This window comes from Gadus morhua, chromosome 11, assembly GCF_902167405.1.
Source record: "Gadus morhua chromosome 11, gadMor3.0, whole genome shotgun sequence".
Taxonomy (NCBI): Eukaryota; Metazoa; Chordata; class Actinopteri; order Gadiformes; family Gadidae; genus Gadus; species Gadus morhua.
The window spans coordinates 15033370-15052638 of NC_044058.1; the positions used below are offsets into that span (position 1 = coordinate 15033370).

The 19269-nt window shown below is 42.5% G+C and overlaps 4 protein-coding genes across 22 annotated transcripts in view; 1 reads left to right on the forward strand and 3 right to left on the reverse strand.

Annotated features, from left to right (window-relative positions):
• Positions 1 to 2528, reverse strand: part of rims2a (regulating synaptic membrane exocytosis 2a) — a 133579-nt gene extending 131051 nt beyond the window's left edge. For all 16 annotated transcript variants that reach the window (XM_030370096.1, XM_030370095.1, XM_030370094.1 and 13 more), the window contains exons 1-2: positions 2005 to 2528; positions 1243 to 1448 (exon numbers count right to left, since the gene is read on the reverse strand). In XM_030370096.1, the coding sequence (XP_030225956.1) occupies positions 1243 to 1433 (191 nt within the window). In that variant the 5' untranslated portion in view covers positions 1434 to 1448; positions 2005 to 2528. The remainder of the gene's footprint in view (positions 1 to 1242; positions 1449 to 2004) is intronic.
• Positions 2529 to 2784: 256 nt separating this feature from the next.
• Positions 2785 to 10011, reverse strand: dcaf13 (ddb1 and cul4 associated factor 13). Its single transcript, XM_030370121.1, has 11 exons — positions 9711 to 10011; positions 8977 to 9176; positions 8716 to 8823; positions 8536 to 8625; positions 7982 to 8137; positions 7702 to 7779; positions 7186 to 7268; positions 6885 to 7049; positions 6562 to 6697; positions 4288 to 4451; positions 2785 to 3272 (listed from the first exon to the last, which is right to left on the reverse strand). Exons 1-11 carry the CDS (start codon positions 9778 to 9780, stop codon positions 3185 to 3187), a joined length of 1338 nt encoding a protein of 445 aa, XP_030225981.1. The 5' UTR covers positions 9781 to 10011; the 3' UTR covers positions 2785 to 3184.
• A 517-nt stretch (positions 10012 to 10528) lies between these two features.
• LOC115553666 (mitochondrial folate transporter/carrier) lies at positions 10529 to 14158 on the forward strand. Its single transcript, XM_030370123.1, has 7 exons — positions 10529 to 10976; positions 11074 to 11224; positions 11496 to 11581; positions 12195 to 12349; positions 12704 to 12817; positions 12972 to 13117; positions 13332 to 14158. The coding sequence occupies exons 1-7, from the start codon at positions 10778 to 10780 to the stop codon at positions 13456 to 13458; spliced, it is 978 nt and encodes a 325-aa protein (XP_030225983.1). The 5' UTR covers positions 10529 to 10777; the 3' UTR covers positions 13459 to 14158.
• LOC115553667 (collagen triple helix repeat-containing protein 1) lies at positions 14069 to 19120 on the reverse strand. Of its 4 annotated transcripts, none has more exons than XM_030370125.1 (5): positions 18695 to 19118; positions 17951 to 18028; positions 16069 to 16287; positions 15169 to 15385; positions 14069 to 14650 (listed from the first exon to the last, which is right to left on the reverse strand). In XM_030370125.1, the coding sequence occupies exons 1-5, from the start codon at positions 18800 to 18802 to the stop codon at positions 14502 to 14504; spliced, it is 771 nt and encodes a 256-aa protein (XP_030225985.1). In that variant the 5' UTR covers positions 18803 to 19118; the 3' UTR covers positions 14069 to 14501. The 4 variants fall into 4 exon arrangements, with proteins under 4 accessions (XP_030225985.1, XP_030225987.1, XP_030225986.1 ...); XM_030370126.1 differs by having other exon boundaries at positions 14079 to 14650; positions 18737 to 19120; XM_030370127.1 differs by lacking the exon at positions 17951 to 18028 and having other exon boundaries at positions 18695 to 19115.
• Positions 19121 to 19269: the final 149 nt, after the last annotated feature.

Genomic DNA, 19269 nt, shown 5'->3' on the forward strand with positions numbered 1-19269 from the left:
AGTCTAGCACTATATATAGTATAGGCTAGTGAAAAGGTCCATCTATTATTAGTAATAAACTCAGAATGTGAACTATTTTCCTTATTATTTTCAAAGGGAAACTAAACAAACATCTATCTACCTGCTGACAGAAATACCAGGAAAACATTATAAATAGCTACCAGTTCCAGGAAACTCAGTAAAACAAACGTGTTACATAAGAGTGTTTTTGACTGGAGATGTATATAAATATATAAGTATATTTATATATACATATACATTTATATATACATATAAATATACATAGGCCTATATAATAACCATAAACTGCCTTCATTACGGTAATCGGTACAGAATAGGCCTATCTAAAGTGAAAATAAGGGCTATGCTGAAAAACTGATCATTTTGGCGAGCCGGGTCGGGCTTTGGAGAAACTCGTCCGTTCCACCTTAAAAGCCAGCGGACAGCGCCGTGGTGCTGAACCGCTCTGAGCGACATCTGTACAAACGAGGCTGGGGAAACGCTTCCTTTTTCGATGGCAAACCTTGGATGGATCTACTACGGGTTAACGTTAGATCTCGTATCTTGTATCTCGTCCACACTACACGCTCACTAACAAAAGCAGCGCGGCTTAGACGATGATGCTTCATAGTGGCCACATTGTGTAATCCCCCCCTCCCCACCCCACATCCAACCCCCACCCGTGACGTTAATGTGAAAAGGTTAAACATTAGACACGCTTTACTCGAAAATGGCGCCGATGCATGGTTGTTATAGACCTACCCAACCCGGTTAGCTCCACAAAGTAACAAAGCTCGCTTGTGGTTGCACAATATATACCCCCCCACCCCAATCCCCCCGCTGTCGCAGGCGCATTAAAAGATGCCCTGCAGTAAATTAAAGAGAGAAGAAGCTTCCAAAGCGGGGAAGCATGCAGACAGCGCATTCAGTGCCAACATGATATATGCCACCGTTCTGTCAAGATGGAATAATGTGATATTAATGTTGCTCAATGGGAGAATCAGCTCCTCGTGGTGTCAGAAGGCAGCTCGATCACAAACACCCAATCTTCCAGATTAGAAAATGAAAAAACGTGAACTGGTGTGGCTGTAATTTTGGATTTGGTAACCCATCTATCGGCTCGCCAATAAGGGGTTTACTCAAGCACCGACAGCGTTGTCAGCGCTTTCATCACCCCCCCAACACCCCCACCCCTACCCCACAGCCACGTCAAAATGTACTGGATGACTCGCTGTGCCTTACTTGAGCATCGTCTGTTCCTTCGCGTCCTCCTTTTTCTGTCGGTCCATGACACCCATGATGATCTTCCTTTCCTCCTCGGTGAGGTGGCTGAGGTCCGGCATCTCCGCCATAGCGCTGTCCGCTGAAGCAGCCACAGCCAGAGCAGCAGCAGCAGCAGTAGGGCCGCCCCGGGGCCCGTGTGGAGCAGACATCTTTACACACAATTGCTAAATGAAATAAAAAAAGAAATACCAATATAAATAGCAAGACAACCTATGAATCAAATTCTAATGTCAAGCTGTCCAAAAGAAAAGTAGAAGGGATTTGGTGGAGCAATGTGTGCCTGTGTGTGGCTTCCTCAGAATTGAGATTGCTCACAACTACTTGGTGAAATGAATGACACAAGGCTGTACGTTAACCCCAACAGTACTAGCAATAATCCTCACACAGTGCATACATTGCAACCTGCACATGTGCATCAAAAGGCCAATTAAAATGTGGAAGCAGTCTGCATCATTACAAGTGAAGTGATACATCAAACGAGGTGATTTCTGATCTCCCCATGCAGGCAGTGTGTACAGCCTCCTCGTCAATCTATGGGAAGATGCTTCCCATAGTTCCAGGCAGAAATGTGAGGATTGTGGACAGCGCGTTAAAATATTCCACGCAACATTGTCTATATCTAAAGCATCATGGTAGTCCAAACATGGTTACATCCATCCAGGAGAGACTGTGAAGTATAGAGAAATTAGCGAGGCTACGAGAAAAAAAGAAAGCTCTTGCCTTTTATTTTGCAATCATGATAAATCCTGTCTAACCCATCGTTGCCATCCTCTAGGAAGGGTTTAGTCTCATGCTGGAACAATGGTGCCCGGTCCGTGCTTTTTTGTTTGTGATCCTTCCCCCGTCTTACTATCGTTTCTCTTTCCTCCGGGTCGGTTATTCTTGGAGATTTCTCAAATGCACAAAAATGGATGCAATGAAAAAAAATCCAGATAGGCAGAGTAGGCGGAGCGACTTGAACACGTAGAACAAAGCTGAGCGAACGGGAGAGGGTTCATTGACAGCGGCTGCAAAACCCGGACTGGAATGATTCGCAGCTGGAGCATCACTACTACCAGTAAGCCTCATTCATATTTCATCACGTAATGTGAGTGAAAGAGCAAACATATGAGTATGAACCACTAGGTGACTCGATTGGTTCACGTCAAACTCTTCAGTGAGATGTATTTACATGTTATCAAAAGCAATCATATTTATCTGAACAAGGGACGCGTATGGGTTCCAACTTGAGTAGGCTACATCCCTTAAAATACATTCAATCAATAAATATTTTTCACAGCAAGCCCTTTAGCCCTTAGCTTTTAATATTGACCCCCTACAAACTTTTGTTTGATCCCATTCCGAAGAAGAAAAACCTCACTTACACCTTGATGGCATAATAAAATGACGCGATCGGACAGTGAAGCCTTGCGTAATTATAACCTACTATGGTAATTCGTGATCATTATTAGTTCAACAAATAACTAGCACCTGTCAAATAACAAAGGATGCAGAATTCAAAAAGTCAATTTTTAATTAAAAAAACATTTCCCAAAATTTGTCTTTCGTCATTTTTTTGCTGTTCGAGTTTCGGAAGCAATACATAAAGATATGGTGACCTTCCAACATTTGAAAAAAAGAATGTATACAATAGAGGGAAAATCCCCTGAATAAAAGTAATCAGGGTTTTATTTTTGACAAAACCAATGACACAAATCATCGAATGAAATAAATCCAATGACTCACTCTAGTACTGAAACAAGCCAAAAAGTCACAGGCAGCCTGTTAATATACAATATTAAATCTATATATATCCCTGTGAGTGACAGCATCGTCTCAGTGTCACTGCACTGGGAGACTGTGGGACATGTTGAGGTTCTTCCGCCTCCCGCTGGATTCCACCAGGTCGCCGCCTCTTCTCTTATTTCACCACGGCCACAACATGCTTCTCCCGCTCCGACAACATGGGCACGGCTCCTGGCTTGCTGTGTTTGCGCACGTTGCTTTCCCTAGAAAACAGATTGAGAACCATGGTTACATCGAGCTTCGCACGTTCACTGGTGAGTGGGGCGAACTGAGGGGGAGGGGGGGGAGGGAGCAGTGAGACAGACGATGTAAGGGGGTGTGATGGGTGAGACTGGAAGAGATTGTTGACCGGGGGTTCACACGTCATTGACTAATGTCCCCTCGCCTAAAATATACATGAAAGCCGTACAAAGTTGACTCAGTCCAAACATGTGTGGCGCGGCTCAATCGTATCAATAACTAAGCAAATACGATAACACTCTCCGCAGTGCAGAGCCGGCGCAGAATCAATTCACCACGGAAGCATTGAATGAGTATGCAGTGCCTAGGAAGACCACGTCAGAGAGGACATGTGCGGTGGCTAGTTTCCATCTGGAGCGTGGGGCACAGCGTGATGCAGTCAAGTGGGCTATGCCTGGGGATCAACAATACAATCGGTCCTGGAAACAACATAAAAACCTGCTCTATTAACTGAATCACTGACCAGTGATGTCAGCGTTTGACAAACGACACCTCCCCCTTTTGCATGTGTATCAGTGGCTCCGATTGCTTGAGGCTGACCTTAACCACTGGCGAATCAAAGCTGCATTTAACACCCGCTAACAAAACATATGCATTTTAACGTCTATAAAATAAATGGTGAAAAAACTCTGCTCTGAATTAAACCTAGGACGACAGCCTCTATAAACTATTGACATTATCCTGACATCAAGATCCAAACCAACACGCCTGTTACAACCTTGAGGAGAGCAATTAATACTTAATGGTGACGCTCTACCTCTAAAGAAGGGATGCTTACTAGGGAATACGTCCCTACACTACAACTTGAATAGAAGCCCTATTCTGGCCTCCAGTCCAGCGTGATCAGAGCTACTAAGATGGAGGGCTTGGGACTGTCTTAATAAGACGCTCAGGATAAGGCTGAACACAGAATTTAAAATAAGTAAGATCATATAATTTCAGTTGCGGGTCAATCAATCAATTGAACACTTGACGTACTTCCTGCGGCGAGCCTCTCTCATCACGGTGTGCTCCTTAGCCTCTGTGAAGATGTGCTTGGGCAGGTGGCGATGGCGTGCGATACGCTTCACCTTGGGATGGTACTGGAACTTCTCCTTCAACTTCTGGTTATAGTTTGCTGCTAGCTTCTCTCTGTGGGAGAGCTATGAAGAAAGGGGGAATAACAGAAATAAAGCGCCTGTGAGAGAAAGATTTGGGCAATGTTGAGCAACGGTAAACATAGATGCAGGCGGGCCGGTATCGGATGTTGTGATTGTTTTGGATTTAGGTACAGCTCTTTCCACTTTAAAGTGTTGGCCCGTACGGGAGGCAGTAAAGTAAGTTCCGCTTGACAACCCCTACGCATTCACATCTAAATCAATGACAGCTTATAAACCGGAGACGCCAGCTCAACAGAGGCCCTCCCTGCCCATAAAGAAGAAAAAAAAAAACGTAGCTTTCAACTCCTGGCCGTCTTTTTGGTAGCGCAGTGGCTTTTGAGAACTCATTCAAGGCTTTCATTGTAATTAAAAGCAATGATTTTCTTGATGCCCCTCAGATTAAATTTCTTTGACGACGGCCATTAGTTAGTGATCAACTTAGACCTGCTGGAGTCTGCTAAGCATTGTTTATGTACTTTTACTATTTCTCTGTATGTAGTATGTAGATGGAAAGCAGTAGATGTAGATGGAAAGCTGTGACACAAATTCACATGCAACATTTGTATATAAAGTTCTCAAAATGAACCTCATCATCTTTTGCTTTGTTACATTTATTCCAGGCAGGGGGGGACTTTATTATATGAGAAGCTGTCCATTAAATATGAAAAGCTCAGCCCTTCAAGGAAATATTAAAGTGATGTCTCTTTCCATGGATCAGAGAGACAGCCTAGATTCAGCATTTCTTCAGAATTAAAAATCTTTTCTGTACAACTAGATTCTTAATGCTTCATTATGTTCTGAGTGCCCCGCTTTAAGTGATTGGCCGATTTAAACTGCTGATAGTAGCAGGGCTGTACTGATTTATTTAAGTGCAACGCTTGCAAATAAATTCCCCCCTTAAAGTGACAGTAAAACAAGTGCCAAATGTGGGCCAATTTTCTACTCTGTAAACTGCATCAAGGGGATAAAGAAGAGTGAATCTGACTATGAATGCAACAATTGCTATCGGACAAAAGAGGACATAATTGTCCAGCACTATCAGGAGCAGGTCCAGACATATTGACCAAGAAGCCGTACGAAGATGACCACACAGGACGAAGCATCAGGCGCCAAGACTTTTGCCGACCATGTTACCGCCAACAACGGCGTCCAAGCTAAAATCATAAAGTCAGCCAAGCATTGTTGGAGGCAAGTTATAATCTCACAATTGACCATTACATATTTGTGAAACAACTGCCACTTTTTTTCTTTTTTTACATTTTGGACTCCGATCTGTCAGTGGAAATGCTGTGCCAACTGGTACACTGTACTTATTGAGAGTGATTCTGACCTAAGTCAGCAACAATCGGAAACCTTGGCTCACTGCCGTATTCCGGCCACAATTGCCAACACTTCCCCTGCTGAGATAGGCACAGAGCCATGGCTGTTAGGAGCTAACTAGGACCGGCATTAGCGATGATATCAACCCTAATAGCAGTGCCTTTGAAGTGATGCGCACAGCACATAAAATGTACATCAAGTACTTTACTCAAGTCCACACAATGACCGTTTTTAGTAGTCAGCTTTGGTGTCAAATTCATATTTCGCATTCCATTTATAGCTAGCCGATTAGCTGACTGGATGGATAGCTGAATGTTCATTTAGCCCGCCTCAACACAGACATTGCTTATGTGAGGTTGCTTTAAAGCCATCAAATACATACAATTAAGAGGGAACGGCAAGCTACACTTAAAACACAGCTGTCGTGGGTCAATCGTATGGCGGGGGAAGACTGATTCCAGAGGCCGTAGGTGTTTGGAGGAGGAATATATAGTAATTCACGTAGTAGATATAAATAAAACATTAACATAGCTACTGCAACATTAATAAACATTAACATTGCATATTTCACCATTACTTTACATTGTGACTTGGTTCTCGCATTGATTCATTTGATATCAGATCATTTGAAGTCACTATTCACAATTGGAGGCATCCTCCAGGAGAGGGGTAATTCCACAAGTGCGTCTGACACCCAGTGTAAAGACTGAGCACTCTAGTTCAGGTGCGTCATGTGTCAAATGTGTGGCGGAACCATTAGTTGACGCGAGAACGTAAAAAGGTCGGGACTCACCACTCCGAGCTTCTCGGCTGCATTAGCCTTCCACAAGCGGATGTTCATTTCGTCTGAGCCGCTCATCACATACTTGTTGTCGGCCGACCACTTGACACAGACCACGTGCTGCATGCGCTTGGTGTGGTACACCTCCCTGGAGCGACAGAATTCAGACACACTATTCAGCAATGTCGTCCGTAACCAATGCGAGAATTATTAATGAAAAAGAGGACTGGAACTGAAATCATTATTTCGTGTCGAGATGGCTTTTGACTGTCGTATTAGAGTAAAAAAGACCAGCAGTTGTGATATGGGGGAGGATGGAGCATGCCGGCCCTGACCTGCTGTTTCTGTTTTCCTTGGGGAAGATGCGGATGCTCTTGTCAAAGCTGGCCGAGACAAACTCCCGGCCGGTGGGGGAGTAGTCCACGTCAAGCACCGCAGAGACGTGGTCCATGTGCACCGTGACCGGCTTCTCCAGGTACCTCATGTCGTACGTGTACAGACTAGAGGAAAACACCAGTCAGTGTGTTAATACACGTGGGTTGAGAATCACCCAATGGGTGAGGATCACACACATTTAATATGGTTAGGCATTTATAAAAGTATTATATGAAAACCTAACCCAATACATTCACTCACTTATAATCCTCATTTGCACATGTGAAATAAAACGCTTCCATGGGGTTCCAGGATAATGTATTGCTTCTCATCGTCATGATAACCTGAGAGGATAAATAGACATCCAAGGTTAAAGGTACAATATGCAACATTGACAGAGCGTTTAAACTGGTTAATGCAGTACAAATTCACAATATCGGAGAGAGTTGTCACTGCCCACCCCCCCTTACAAAGACTCGAAGCCCACAAGGACTGTCACAATTTTATTTGTGTTTTAACAGGGCTCAGAGAACAAGGCTTTTTAGAGTACGGTAGAATCTTTTACAATCTCCAGTTCGTTTAATTGCTTCCATGGCTGACACACTGTTTGTATGCCAATTTTTTGCATATCTGGCAACCCAGGGTACTCTGAGAGTGCCAAGAAAATGCCTTCATTGCTTTGCTATTCTGAAAAACTTTCAAATGCTAAGGTATGGAAAGAACCTAAAACCACTAAATATTTTAGAAAAGGTTGGTTTGCGATTGGTCCTTACTTACTTTTTTAAGTGGCATCGACTCCCGCATGTCGTAAAGGACTATACTTCTGTCTGACGCACAGCTAGCAAGAAGCTCCGTCTGGAAGAAAAAAACAATCATATTTCCTTGACTAAACAACTTCAGGAAGTTCCATAAGAATGTGGAGGTCTTTCAATTTGTATGTACATTGTATGTACATTTCTGGCATTCAATTGCATTCTGTACCAGTAATTGAGCCATGAATATTCAGGTATTTATGCTAGGGCCGGTGAATATATATATGGGAGGGAAGGCCGCTCACCTCTACTGGATTGAAGCGCACAGAGCTGAAGCTTTCCACACCCCAGCTGAAGGAGCGGATGGGAGTGCTCCTCTGCTCATCCCAGATGTCAACGGTTTGGCCACAGGTGGCAAATGTGCCGTTCTTCTGATGATGGTCGAGACCGGTGAAAACCGTCTGTAGAGAGAACAGCACATAAATGAGCACTCCATGGTTTATCATCCATTCCAGTTTCAAACCATGTGACAAGACAATAAAGGCTACAGGGAGGAGACACAATTTCAGTTGTCACAACTTTGGATCAAAAACACAACATAGTTTTGTTTGGAGGCAATGGAATTTGCAACAGTTTAGTCAGCATGCCAATAATAGTAAAAGGGTTTCAGAGCCAAGCCAATTATTTTAAACTGAAACGAGCTGACAATGCCGCATCCCAAACAGCTTCATTATATTTTTGTTGGATAGTTTCAAGTGAATCAGTGCAGATCAGCAATCTATGTGAATATGTCCTGACAACGACCATATTTACACAGTCTTCCCTTTCTTCATAAGATGCAAAATAAATCCAACCATACCTTGCCAAGAATAGTATTGATTGGTTCCTCTTCCACTCCGTAGCCCGGCGCTTCCATATTCCACTGTTTGATCGTTTTGTCATCACCAATCTATCACAAGAAACCATAAGTCAGAATGATGGTCATGTCTTTGTCTTGTATGCTAAAATAGTAAATCATTTATCAATAATAAACATTTACCGAGTAGAAAGAAGTGCCACAGAAGCGGACCACCATCCCGCGAACAAAGCCCTCATGTGCTTGGATTGTGCGGACACAATTGTGCTTGGTCAGATTCCACACTTTCACCTTAGGATTGAAAGTTGAAAGTTTGCCTCCAAAGATATCAAGTAAATGCAGGGATGGATCTTCACATACATAATAAAAAGGGGTAAATTCCTTTTCGTAAAAATCAATACAATATGCAATTATAAAACAAATGGTAATTGTGTGTGTGTTTACCTCTCCGTCACATGCGCCAGACAGCAGAGTGGAAAGGCTAGTGGAGTGCTTGGCCATGCAGTTGACAGCATCTCTATGTCCATCCAGAGAAGCAAGAAAAGGCTTGGCAAGTACTCGCTCTAGCTTAGTGGCATTCATAGCCCGGGTGTACTCCCTTGGCACTTCGAATGGATTGAGGGTTGGATCATAATTTCTTGGGACTAAAAAGGAAAACAAAGTATTAATAATCACAATGTCACTGAACGTTTATAAAATGTGTTGTATTGACTATTTAGATAATAAGGAAATGGGTCATAATTCCTCAATAGAACCCTCCCTATTCATGAAAAAATATATTTTAACTGAGTAAATGGGAATAGCGATAAAAGATTGCACCTCTACTTTCAGCTTAGGTCATCCTCAAGCAACGTTCTGCCAATAAGGCTGAATTGTCAATCACTTCAGACTTCTTGACATAAAGTTGCTCTAACACCGTAGAGGTGCAACATTGTTAACGTATACATAAATTGGAAACTCCGTAGAATGAATAGCGGGCCGAGAGGCGAACCTCTTCGAGGTTAGTCGCTTGTGGCTAGGTCCAAACCATAAGGTCGGTTTTGAATTGATTAGTTGCGTTTACAACTATTTCGCAACTAAACTATTTGGAAAACGTTTATGCCTGCAGTTAACTGAACGGACCAAGCTAAACAGCAAGCTAGCCGAACATGCTTGTGGTGAATGTATAGAGGACTTACCACGCTGGATATCATATTTAGTTTCGCGGACATAGTCGTCCGGGTTTCTGGACAGCACTTTAACCTTCATTGTGATGTTGAGAAAGTGTGAGCGTATTCATAAAAAGTATATTTTTCTATGAGAAATACATTCTATGAGAGAGTGGCCATGTGTTGATGTTGTGAGGTCACGTGGATTAACACACTTCTTCGTGTTTTTTTCTTAGCGGTTACTTTCCGACGTCATTTGAGCACTACCGCCGCTGCCAGGGACAAAGTGGAACTGTACTCTTCAAAAACTAAGTTAAACTTAAAAATCGAAACACCTTTTTGCTCAATTAATTTGGGAAAATTGTAATACCTTACTTAAGTACATATATTTTTTCCCCAGTCTTCCTAATTTCCCCAGTTATGTCTCCCTGTCCTATTTCTCAGTGTTATAATATAAAAAGCTCTACTGTTTCTACTTATTTAAAAAATAAATAACAATTCCTGTAGGATGCTTCCCTATGAGGTCGGGGTGTTTATTCAAGCTAGAATGTCTCAACCTTTATCGTATAAATAGTGTTTCTTATTTCCTCTCCCCCTGAAGTCCTGCAGATCTGCATTCTCCTCAAATCCCTGAACCCCGAATCTGTCTTGCTTTCCCATTTCCCATATCCCTTGCCAACTCTTTGTCATCCCTTCCAATATTCTTGCTTTTCTCTCAACTTCACGAAATTATGTTAAATCCACCCTTCCCTTTTGAGCCTATGCGTTTTAGCCAGAGCCCAGTTATCAAACATGGCCGCGGTGCAGTGTGGGATATTTGTACGTCACATATCGTGGCACCGTTTATTTTTCAGTACGAGAAGCGTCACAGTTGCTGAGGAAGGTCAGACAGGATACTGACAGGGTGATCAGAGACACCCCCCACATGCCAAAACGTGGGTCACTAGCGACAGATCACACATATTCAATGTTGGTATAATCGTGTATCAGCAAACTGTGTGATTAGCATTTTAATCCATGCTGTGTGGACGGATGAGGACTAGATCCAAAAGAAGCGCACATTTTCAACATAGCTATCGATCGCCTGGCTAGCCAACATGACTTCTTCTCCAACTGACGGAAGTGTTAGTGTCAAAACCGAAAGCCCAACTAGCTTCAAGTCATATTCCATTACGGGGAATATTCAGCAGTTGTTAAGACATGTAAAGGTGGAGAACCTAGTGGCAGGGCTGAGTGGGGGCGTAGTGTCTACGATGGTCCTCCATCCTTTGGATTTAGTCAAAATCAGGTTTGCAGGTAGGTGTACCTAACCAACACGTGTGACAGTGGCATTGGTCATTCACGTGTTTTTTCTTCCATTGATCTTGAGAATGTGCCATTTGTTTACGTTCAGTAAGCGACGGACTGGACTTGAGACCTAAATACAATGGCATCATCCACTGTATGAGGAGTGTCTGGCAACAAGAAGGTCTGAGAGGGCTCTACCAAGGAGCTACACCTAACATTTGGGGCGCTGGAGCCTCATGGGGTCTCTACTTCTTCTTGTAAGTAGCCTGTTGGCCATGTCATGTACCGCACACATTCACAGTCAATCATACACAAAACATAAATATGTATTGGGATTGCACATCAAAGTGTCACATCTCACAATGCTAATCAGGACTTTCTCAAAATGTTCCTCTCACTGTTATACACTCACTGAAAATAGGAGTGTACTGTGTATCATAGTGTTATGATTGTCCAAAGCAGCCGGTTCATATCTTCATAAGTTTGTATCGGTAACCTGTCTCTTGGCTCTGCTTACTCTCCCCACAGTTACAACGCCATCAAAGCATACACAAAGGAAGGTCGCCAAACGGAGCTGAGTGCCACAGAGCACCTGGTGTCCGCGGCTGAAGCAGGTTAGCGCCGCTTAGAACCAGGCCTGGCTGCCGCCTTACTACGAGCACGCATGCCCTATTGACACACTGATAGTGACTGTTGGCTTCTTCCCACCAACACACAGATAATGCTGCACAGTGCGCCCATAATGGGGAAATGCTAATTAGCTTGTGCCTCCTCTATTCACTCAGTCCCCATAGTCACATGTCAGATTTTAAATCAAGTTAGGTTTTTCAAAGTAAGCTGCTCGAAAGCGTTAACGGGATAGATATTTTGTAAAGAGACTGCACACAAACATGGAAGATTCTCAGGGGGGATGGGAGTAGATTTGAACTATTGCTGGAACAATTGATATAGTAAAGTCATTTTGCTTAACAACGTCATGAGCCCATCTCACATTGGGACGAGAAATAAGGATAAACTAGGATGTCGGAATATAATTTTTTATTAAATATGCAAATGGTTAATGTACTCGCAGCACATGTTTGTTATTAGTGTGTTAGTGTATTATTGTGTATCTGTATTTCTTTTTAAATGCTTCTAATTCATTGCTTAGATTCATAAGATAATGTGCATTCTCGCCACCTGTCCTGACAAAGTGTGTTTCTTACTGCATGTCTCTTTTCCATTTAGGTATACTGACTCTAACAATAACCAACCCAATCTGGGTTACCAAGACCAGGCTAATTCTGCAATACAACAGTGACCCTAGCAGCAAACAGTACAAGGGCATGGTTGATGCATTGATCAAGATTTACCAGCAGGAGGGAGTGCGTGGACTATACAGAGTAAGTGTTGATTTGCGAATTACAGTTGGTAAATGTTTAAGCTAATACTAATGTCAGCTTTACTTTGTAATACCTCATTCCCCACCTGTCCTTAACATTTTTGATTGGGTTGCATTGGATTTGCCACTAGAGGGCACTCCTCAGCCATATTAATGCATTATAAACAACACTGCGCCATGATCTGATATGAAGTGATAATTCATTATTACTTAGTAACATTGCCTTTCTTAATGCTATGTTGGTGCATTTATGCGTGATGTATTGTTTCATATGCTTTTGAAGAAGCACAACAGTTCTTTAAATAATGAAATAGCTTTGGTTCGAATTCATGATGTTATTGTATTTTCTTTTAAGGGGTACATCCCTGGATTGTTTGGGACGTCTCATGGAGCACTCCAGTTTATGGCCTATGAAGAGCTGAAGAGAGACTACACCAAATACAAGAACATGGCTCCAGAGCAGAAGCTGGTGAGTCAGCAGTTCCTCAGGGCTCATGTTTCCCATTCCATGACCCATGGCTGTTCACCCCATCTGTCTCCCCAAATGTTATATATATATATGTATGTGTGTGTGCTAGGTGTGGATATACATCCATACAATCATGTGTATCCCACCTTCACAGAACCCACTGGAATACATCACAATGGCAGCCCTATCCAAAATATTTGCTGTGGCGACGACGTACCCTTACCAGGTGGTCCGGGCTCGACTGCAGGACCAGCACAACAAATACAATGGCGTCACAGATGTCATCAGACGGACGTGGAGGTACAGGGAGACTTCATCCAGATCCACAGATGTTGTATCGAGATCAAAGTTCAAATCATTAATTTATAGCTTAAATCTGTTCTGATCTTTTTGGTAGAAATCTATTGGCAAGGGACAAAAAGTGGGATTTAATTTGGTGTGCTAATCCCCCCCTAAAAAGTTAGTTTTTATTACACACAGATGTCATGAGAGATCTTTTTATCCGTCTCCGCAGGAACGAAGGTGCCCGGGGCTTCTACAAAGGCATAGGGCCCAACGTGATCCGCGTCACTCCCGCTTGCTGCATCACCTTTGTGGTGTACGAGAACGTGTCTCGCTTACTGCTGGGTCAGTACAAGTGAGTAACGGGTGCAAAGGACACAACAAAACCGAGACATGGGTCTGGAGCTGGCCAAGCACCGCTGTGGGAGAGGCACTTGGACCGAGGCGCCAAAGTGGGCAGACATAGCTGGAGAGACCTGCTTACACTTATGAACTCCTTATATTGCCAGGAGCAACAAGAGACTCCCTGCTGTGGGGTTACACCCGGACGAGACTGGATGAGATGGGAGCGTAGATGTATTTTGAGATACTCTTTGAAATGCGAATGTTTCTATCCTAAACAGGGTTATTGAGTTACAACAACTAGCATCTGAAATTATAGATGCTAGTTGTTGTAACATCGGCCTCTTGAAATTAGAGAGGGCGAGAGCCTTGAACATCAGTGCAAAATACATGCCTTTCATTCTGAGTTGCAACGATTTCTTCCTGGAATTGAAGATTAACCGTAACAAATTTCCAATCATCCTTTAACAACATCAAAACGCAACCTTTGGTCTCAGGTTTTTAGTTGCTTTCAAACAGCTTATTAATTTATATATCAAACATTTGGGTTGCTTTTTAATTAATTACAGGATTTTCTTTACAAAAATGTGTATTTATTTCCTCCTTGGTTGACGCATTAAGAATTTGTGTGGGAATATAATTTTAATATGTGTCTTTTTAATTTCATTTTTTATAACCGATACCTGCTCATTTGGAAATACAGCAAATACATATCGCTTATCATTTTTTCATAATCATGCAAATACAATACAAAAGTGAAATGGTAACTTTCAATGAGACTGAACAACATGAGGAAACGCGTGATTTAACTTAAGTTATAAAAAAAAATGACTTCTTTACTAGCAGTAATCAATCATTTTTCTTCACTGCATATGCTACAAAACATTAGCAATGTACAGTAAAAAATTACAGTACTGTTCTCTATCAACTAGCATTACAAAGACTACATTCAAGTTAAAAATCCCTTCTCATGTTCCAGCCACGCCTGATGGTTTTATAGAGGGAGATAACACTGCACTCCCAGGGGCCTGCCAGCCCTTTTAGCTAATTATATATACGTTCAAAATGATTTTGGAAGCTCTTCAATGACGATCCTGGAGACAGAATTCCAGCCCGTGGACGCGTCACCCCGGGGGTAGTCAGAACATGTCCCCACCCAAACAGCCACGTCCACCAGGCCCGACTTCATGCCTTCGCACAACCCTTCCACTGGGGAACACACAGACACACACGAAGAGAGCAGTACAGTCATTTCACGTTCAGCCAAGGCCTGAAGCCCACTCCAGAGCTGTTAACTGGCTTTAATCTCCCACACAGTGGTTTAAAGCTAATTGAAAGCACATTGCTGACAGGAAAAGCTTTTTTATTATATGCTCTTGGTGAGAGCTCTACTCTTTATTGATTGTCAACTTCTGCTTAAGAAACTGTACCCTAAAATAGCATATTGTGGGACATAGTAATTTACAAGGATATATTTAACTTTTTTTTATATAATATCAGACTTGGAATACGACTTATAAATATAGATAAAAGGCCTAAAGATAAAGGTCTTATGTCTATATTTATAACTCCATATGAATATTTTAGATTTAGAAATGTTCATATATCAAAAAGAACTGATCTCATACTCATGGCGACCTCATACATCTCAAAAAATGTCCACAAACTATAAATCAAATCACAATTGAAAAGGATTATCGCATTTTGTCCCTCAGTTCAGTCCTCACCTGACGATGTCCTGTGGATGTTAATGGTAGAGTTGAGCTCTGGGCTGCCCTGATCCAGGTAGATGATGGATTCGACGGGCAGAGGGCCTGTACACTCTGCACCATTAAAGGTGAAGTACCATCTCTGGCAGCAAGCGGTCTTACACTTGAGTCTGAGGGAACCGCTGAAGAGAACTCTCAGGGCACTGTCTGAGCGCAGCTTGGTAAATGTGCAGTCCTGAAACCAGCACAAGACATAAAAAGGTTCAAGTATTAGGAAGGACACTAGCCTGGCACTGTCCAATAGTAAAGGAGAACTATTGAATCTGCAACGACAAGGGTAGTTCATTGTCTTGGACTATTATCTTGAGTTTGAATTACTCACAGCAGACAGCAACTAAAGCATCTCACAGCGCTACAGCATGCAAAAACATCTGCACTCAATAGATATTTAAGTTTAGACTTATACTCTACTTATATACACTATTATACTGTATTATATATTTACTACATTTAAACATAGATTTAGAGGAAATTCCAATAACTGACAAGAATTTCAAAAGCCAGAAGAAAACAAAAACATCCCACTGCCCTGAGCCCCCCCCCCCCCCCCACCAAGCAATGGTCTTTTCCTGGTTTGATACAAAACTAGCACTGCGTGGTTGTTGTTTTTTAGGCGGATTAAACATTCTTTGGGAGTCTACTACACAGTCATAAGGCACACTATAATTTATTTAGTCTTATGTTATCTGTCTTAATTATTTTTACATATATATGGCCTACTGCTCTTTTTATATATTTCACGATTAATGTACTCAAGTACAGTAGGGTGATTAAATAAAATAAACCAGCAATGTGTATTTTACACCTCTCTGAGCTCCCCACTGTCTCCCTAATGTAAAAACATCAGCATTAACTTACTGCTATTTTCCCCAGGTCGATGCCGTAGTTGAGAGAGTTCCAGGCACACTGCTTGTAGTTGGGTCTCCAGGGCTCCTCAAACACCTCACTCACACACTCGCCCTTCTCTCCTCTCATGCCATCACGGCCAGGGATGCCCGGCGTCCCAGGGATGCCGTTGGTTCCGGGGTTTCCCTCTCTGCCAGGGTTACCCGCTGGCCCTTGCAGACAGCTTCCATACTTAAGGATTTAAGATCAGTCGAGAGAAAACAGGGAGTCGGAGTTGAAGAGAGAAGGTGTGGTAGGTGGTGGTGATGATGAGCACAAATGAGGGTAAGGGGAAAAAGGAAGAGGAAAGACATACTGTCCGAAGAAGAAATCATATAGGTGACTTTGTGTTTCCTAAGGGTTAGTCAGGAGATTATCTTATCAAACCAAGCCCCATTGTTAAACCATGAGTTGAGTGGATGAGTTCACTCGAGGGTCTGACACTGAAGGTCTTGTGGTGACAGTAAACCTCGGGAGGTTCCTGCTCAGCGTCTGACTAAGAGATATCCTGGAGTGAATCACGGCTATTTTTAAAACAGATGCTGCCTTTTTGTGATGCTGACTCAATCCCAGACAGACAGGCTGGCTAGTCAGCCAACACCACACAGGGTGAGGGGGAGCCCTAATGCAGTTACAAGGTGACATTTGGTTCTAATCATGTGGTGGACCAAGGGAAAACAGACGCCTGCAGATAGATTACCACATCGGAGGATGGATAATGGGTCAAAGGGAAATGTTTACATCACGAGAGGTTTGTATTTAATGGTCGGATGAATTGTAAGCTAAAGCAGTTTGTGCATGCTGTGTAAACAGTATTTGTGATGACAACTGCATCCAGTGGTGACAAGAGTGAGAACAGTGCTGCATTGAGCAAACCCTGGTGCCCACTGAGGTAGTGGTCTTGAACAAAGACTATCACTGCCTTGTTTTTTTAAGCCTAGTTTGAGTGGGAGTTGAGGCATAACATGGCCAAAAGCCAAAGCAAAGACGGCCTCAAGAGAAAACAAAATCTCAAGTTTCAGGATGGAGCCCTAACTTAATTGGGTGGCCGGGGGAGGGGAAGACTCATTTTGGTTTTTAGTCTGGGATTGGCAAATCCTTGGATGGTATATCTGAAATTGAGGAAGAGGATCAGATCTGATCTCGTGGGTATCTATATACAGCTGTCTGCTGGAAAAGCCCCTGGTCTGTTTTAGTCATCAAGTGGTGGTCATGCTTGAGCCACACAACCATCTGCTGTGCTCTGCTGGAACCATGGTGCATGACATCATGCTTCGCAGTGCAGTGACTGCCGCAATAAATGCATCAAGTGCTGAATTCTAATGGAATATGTGGTGGCATTGCATGTGAGCTAACGGAATTTGTCTGTGTAATAAAACATTATTATTTGATCATGAATGGACCAAACGATGGAAATGCTTCAGAGGTACTGTAGACCCCTCCAATATAGAAGAACATTTCGCCAGGGTTTGGTATTCAAAAATGGGAAATAAATTATGACATGTTAGTAAGGCTGGGGTTTGTATTTGGAGCCCATTCAAAGTATACACTACGGTGAATGGAGCCTCTGTCCAGTCCACTGAACTTTACAGCTGGCTTTTATATTAACCTCCTGCCTTGTGAATGTAGCAGTGCGGCCTGAAAAGTGTAAGAAGTTTAGTTCTAGCTCAAGCAAGAGCATGCAAAGAAGCATTCAGGAATCACATTTTAATTTATGCATAGGGCAAGAAGTTATGCAAAACATGCAAAGCACGGCTTTGGTGATCTGACAAGCAATTGTTTTTTTATGTTAAAACTGTATTTTTCTCCCCATTTGTTTTAAACAATTTGATTATGGAATATCTTGGATGATTACCATGGTGTTTGAATTGGTAGATCGTGCTTCCTCTGAGATTCTAGTGCAGTTGGGATTGTCTGCATCGTTTCCAGTGCACTAGATACAGAGGGTGACATGAGTTACCAGATTCATTATACAATGCTGCTCTGGTCTGTCAAATGTAAATGTGAAGGTCAATATTTCAGGGGGGTTAGTGTGATTTAGAGATTGAGCATTGCTTAGGCGTACTGCATACAACTACAAAGCGTTACGCATAAACAATATTGAGAATATTGTTTCAAAGCTTTTTGCCATGTGTTGTCAATACTGCTGAAATGAGACAGAAACAGAAAAGTCAGACTCAATCTCAATATCAGAACTTCCTTTCTGGGCCGGCATTCTTTATTTTCGTTGTGTCTGCTGGAAAGATGCCAACTTTGGCTTAGACATATAACAAAACGTCCTATGTCTAAAATATATTGTCATTAAAAGACTGACATTCAATACACATGTTTTTCTTATAGGTAACTTTGCCATAACCTCATAACGTCATAACATGTCATTACTCATTATAAACATGTATTTTGTATTTTTTGGATATATAGTGTTTTACTATTTGTAATTTAATAATCACAAAAAGGTCGCCTAAAAATTCTACTTTAAATAGTCTGCAATTGAAGCAGCCAATATTTGTCAAACAAAGAGAAAACATTTAGGAACGGCTAAGTTCGAATTGCGAATTATTTCCTTTTATATATTTGGCTTCATGTAACTGTGTCTTACCTTATCAAATTCTGCATCCTTTCGATACCCTCGGTTCCTCACCTTTTCCACTGCATAAAGAGGAAGAACGAGGCAGACGAGTAGCAGCAGCCGGCCGAAAGGAGACATCGTGTCTCGGCGAAGATGCGATTTGAGCCAAAGCTTCACTCCAACAGGAGTTTTGGTGGAGGAGGCAGGTAGGTTGAGAGAGGATCCTGAATTGTAGCGTTATCCCGGTCTACTTCAACGCAATTTCCGGTCTGTTACTTATTACGAGACAATTTACTGCCAGTTAACTTTCCCCGGTGCGAGAAGAATAAGAAAATGACGAGAAAAGCGATATAAATGAGGGTTAATATAGAGTTTTGACGAAACATTTGACCAAGCAATATCCGAAAGATTGAATAGAAAAGGATTTCAATCTATCGCATGTCACACCCTCTCTCACCGCTGAACCCATCTAACTTAATGGCCCGCCCTCTTTCGCCAACAACGCTCGTTTGGAGCATCCCCTTCCATGCGTTCCGTCGTGGGAGGAGATCGCCTGGGAACGAGGTTAGGAGGCAGGGCAAAACGGAGAGGAACAGTGAACTTCG

Bases quoted from the DNA above. Each gene is read 5' to 3' on its own strand.
- dcaf13 (XM_030370121.1), bottom strand. From the start codon at position 9,780: ATGAAGGTTAAAGTGCTGTCCAGAAACCCGGACGACTATGTCCGCGAA. The intron at 7,050-7,185 runs GTGAGTGAATGT...GTTTTCCTCTAG, and splicing joins TGTGCAAATGAGGATTATAA to TCTGTACACGTACGACATGA. The intron at 3,273-4,287 runs GTACGTCAAGTG...TCTGTTTTCTAG, and splicing joins AGAGAGGCTCGCCGCAGGAA to GGAAAGCAACGTGCGCAAAC.
- LOC115553666 (XM_030370123.1), top strand. From the start codon at position 10,778: ATGACTTCTTCTCCAACTGACGGAAGTGTTAGTGTCAAAACCGAAAGC. The intron at 12,350-12,703 runs GTAAGTGTTGAT...TTTTCTTTTAAG, and splicing joins GAGTGCGTGGACTATACAGA to GGGTACATCCCTGGATTGTT. The intron at 13,118-13,331 runs GTACAGGGAGAC...CCGTCTCCGCAG, and splicing joins GTCATCAGACGGACGTGGAG to GAACGAAGGTGCCCGGGGCT.
- LOC115553667 (XM_030370125.1), bottom strand. From the start codon at position 18,802: ATGTCTCCTTTCGGCCGGCTGCTGCTACTCGTCTGCCTCGTTCTTCCT. The intron at 16,288-17,950 runs GTAATCATCCAA...TAAATCCTTAAG, and splicing joins CTACCAATTCAAACACCATG to TATGGAAGCTGTCTGCAAGG. The intron at 14,651-15,168 runs GTGAGGACTGAA...TGTGTTCCCCAG, and splicing joins CATCCACAGGACATCGTCAG to TGGAAGGGTTGTGCGAAGGC.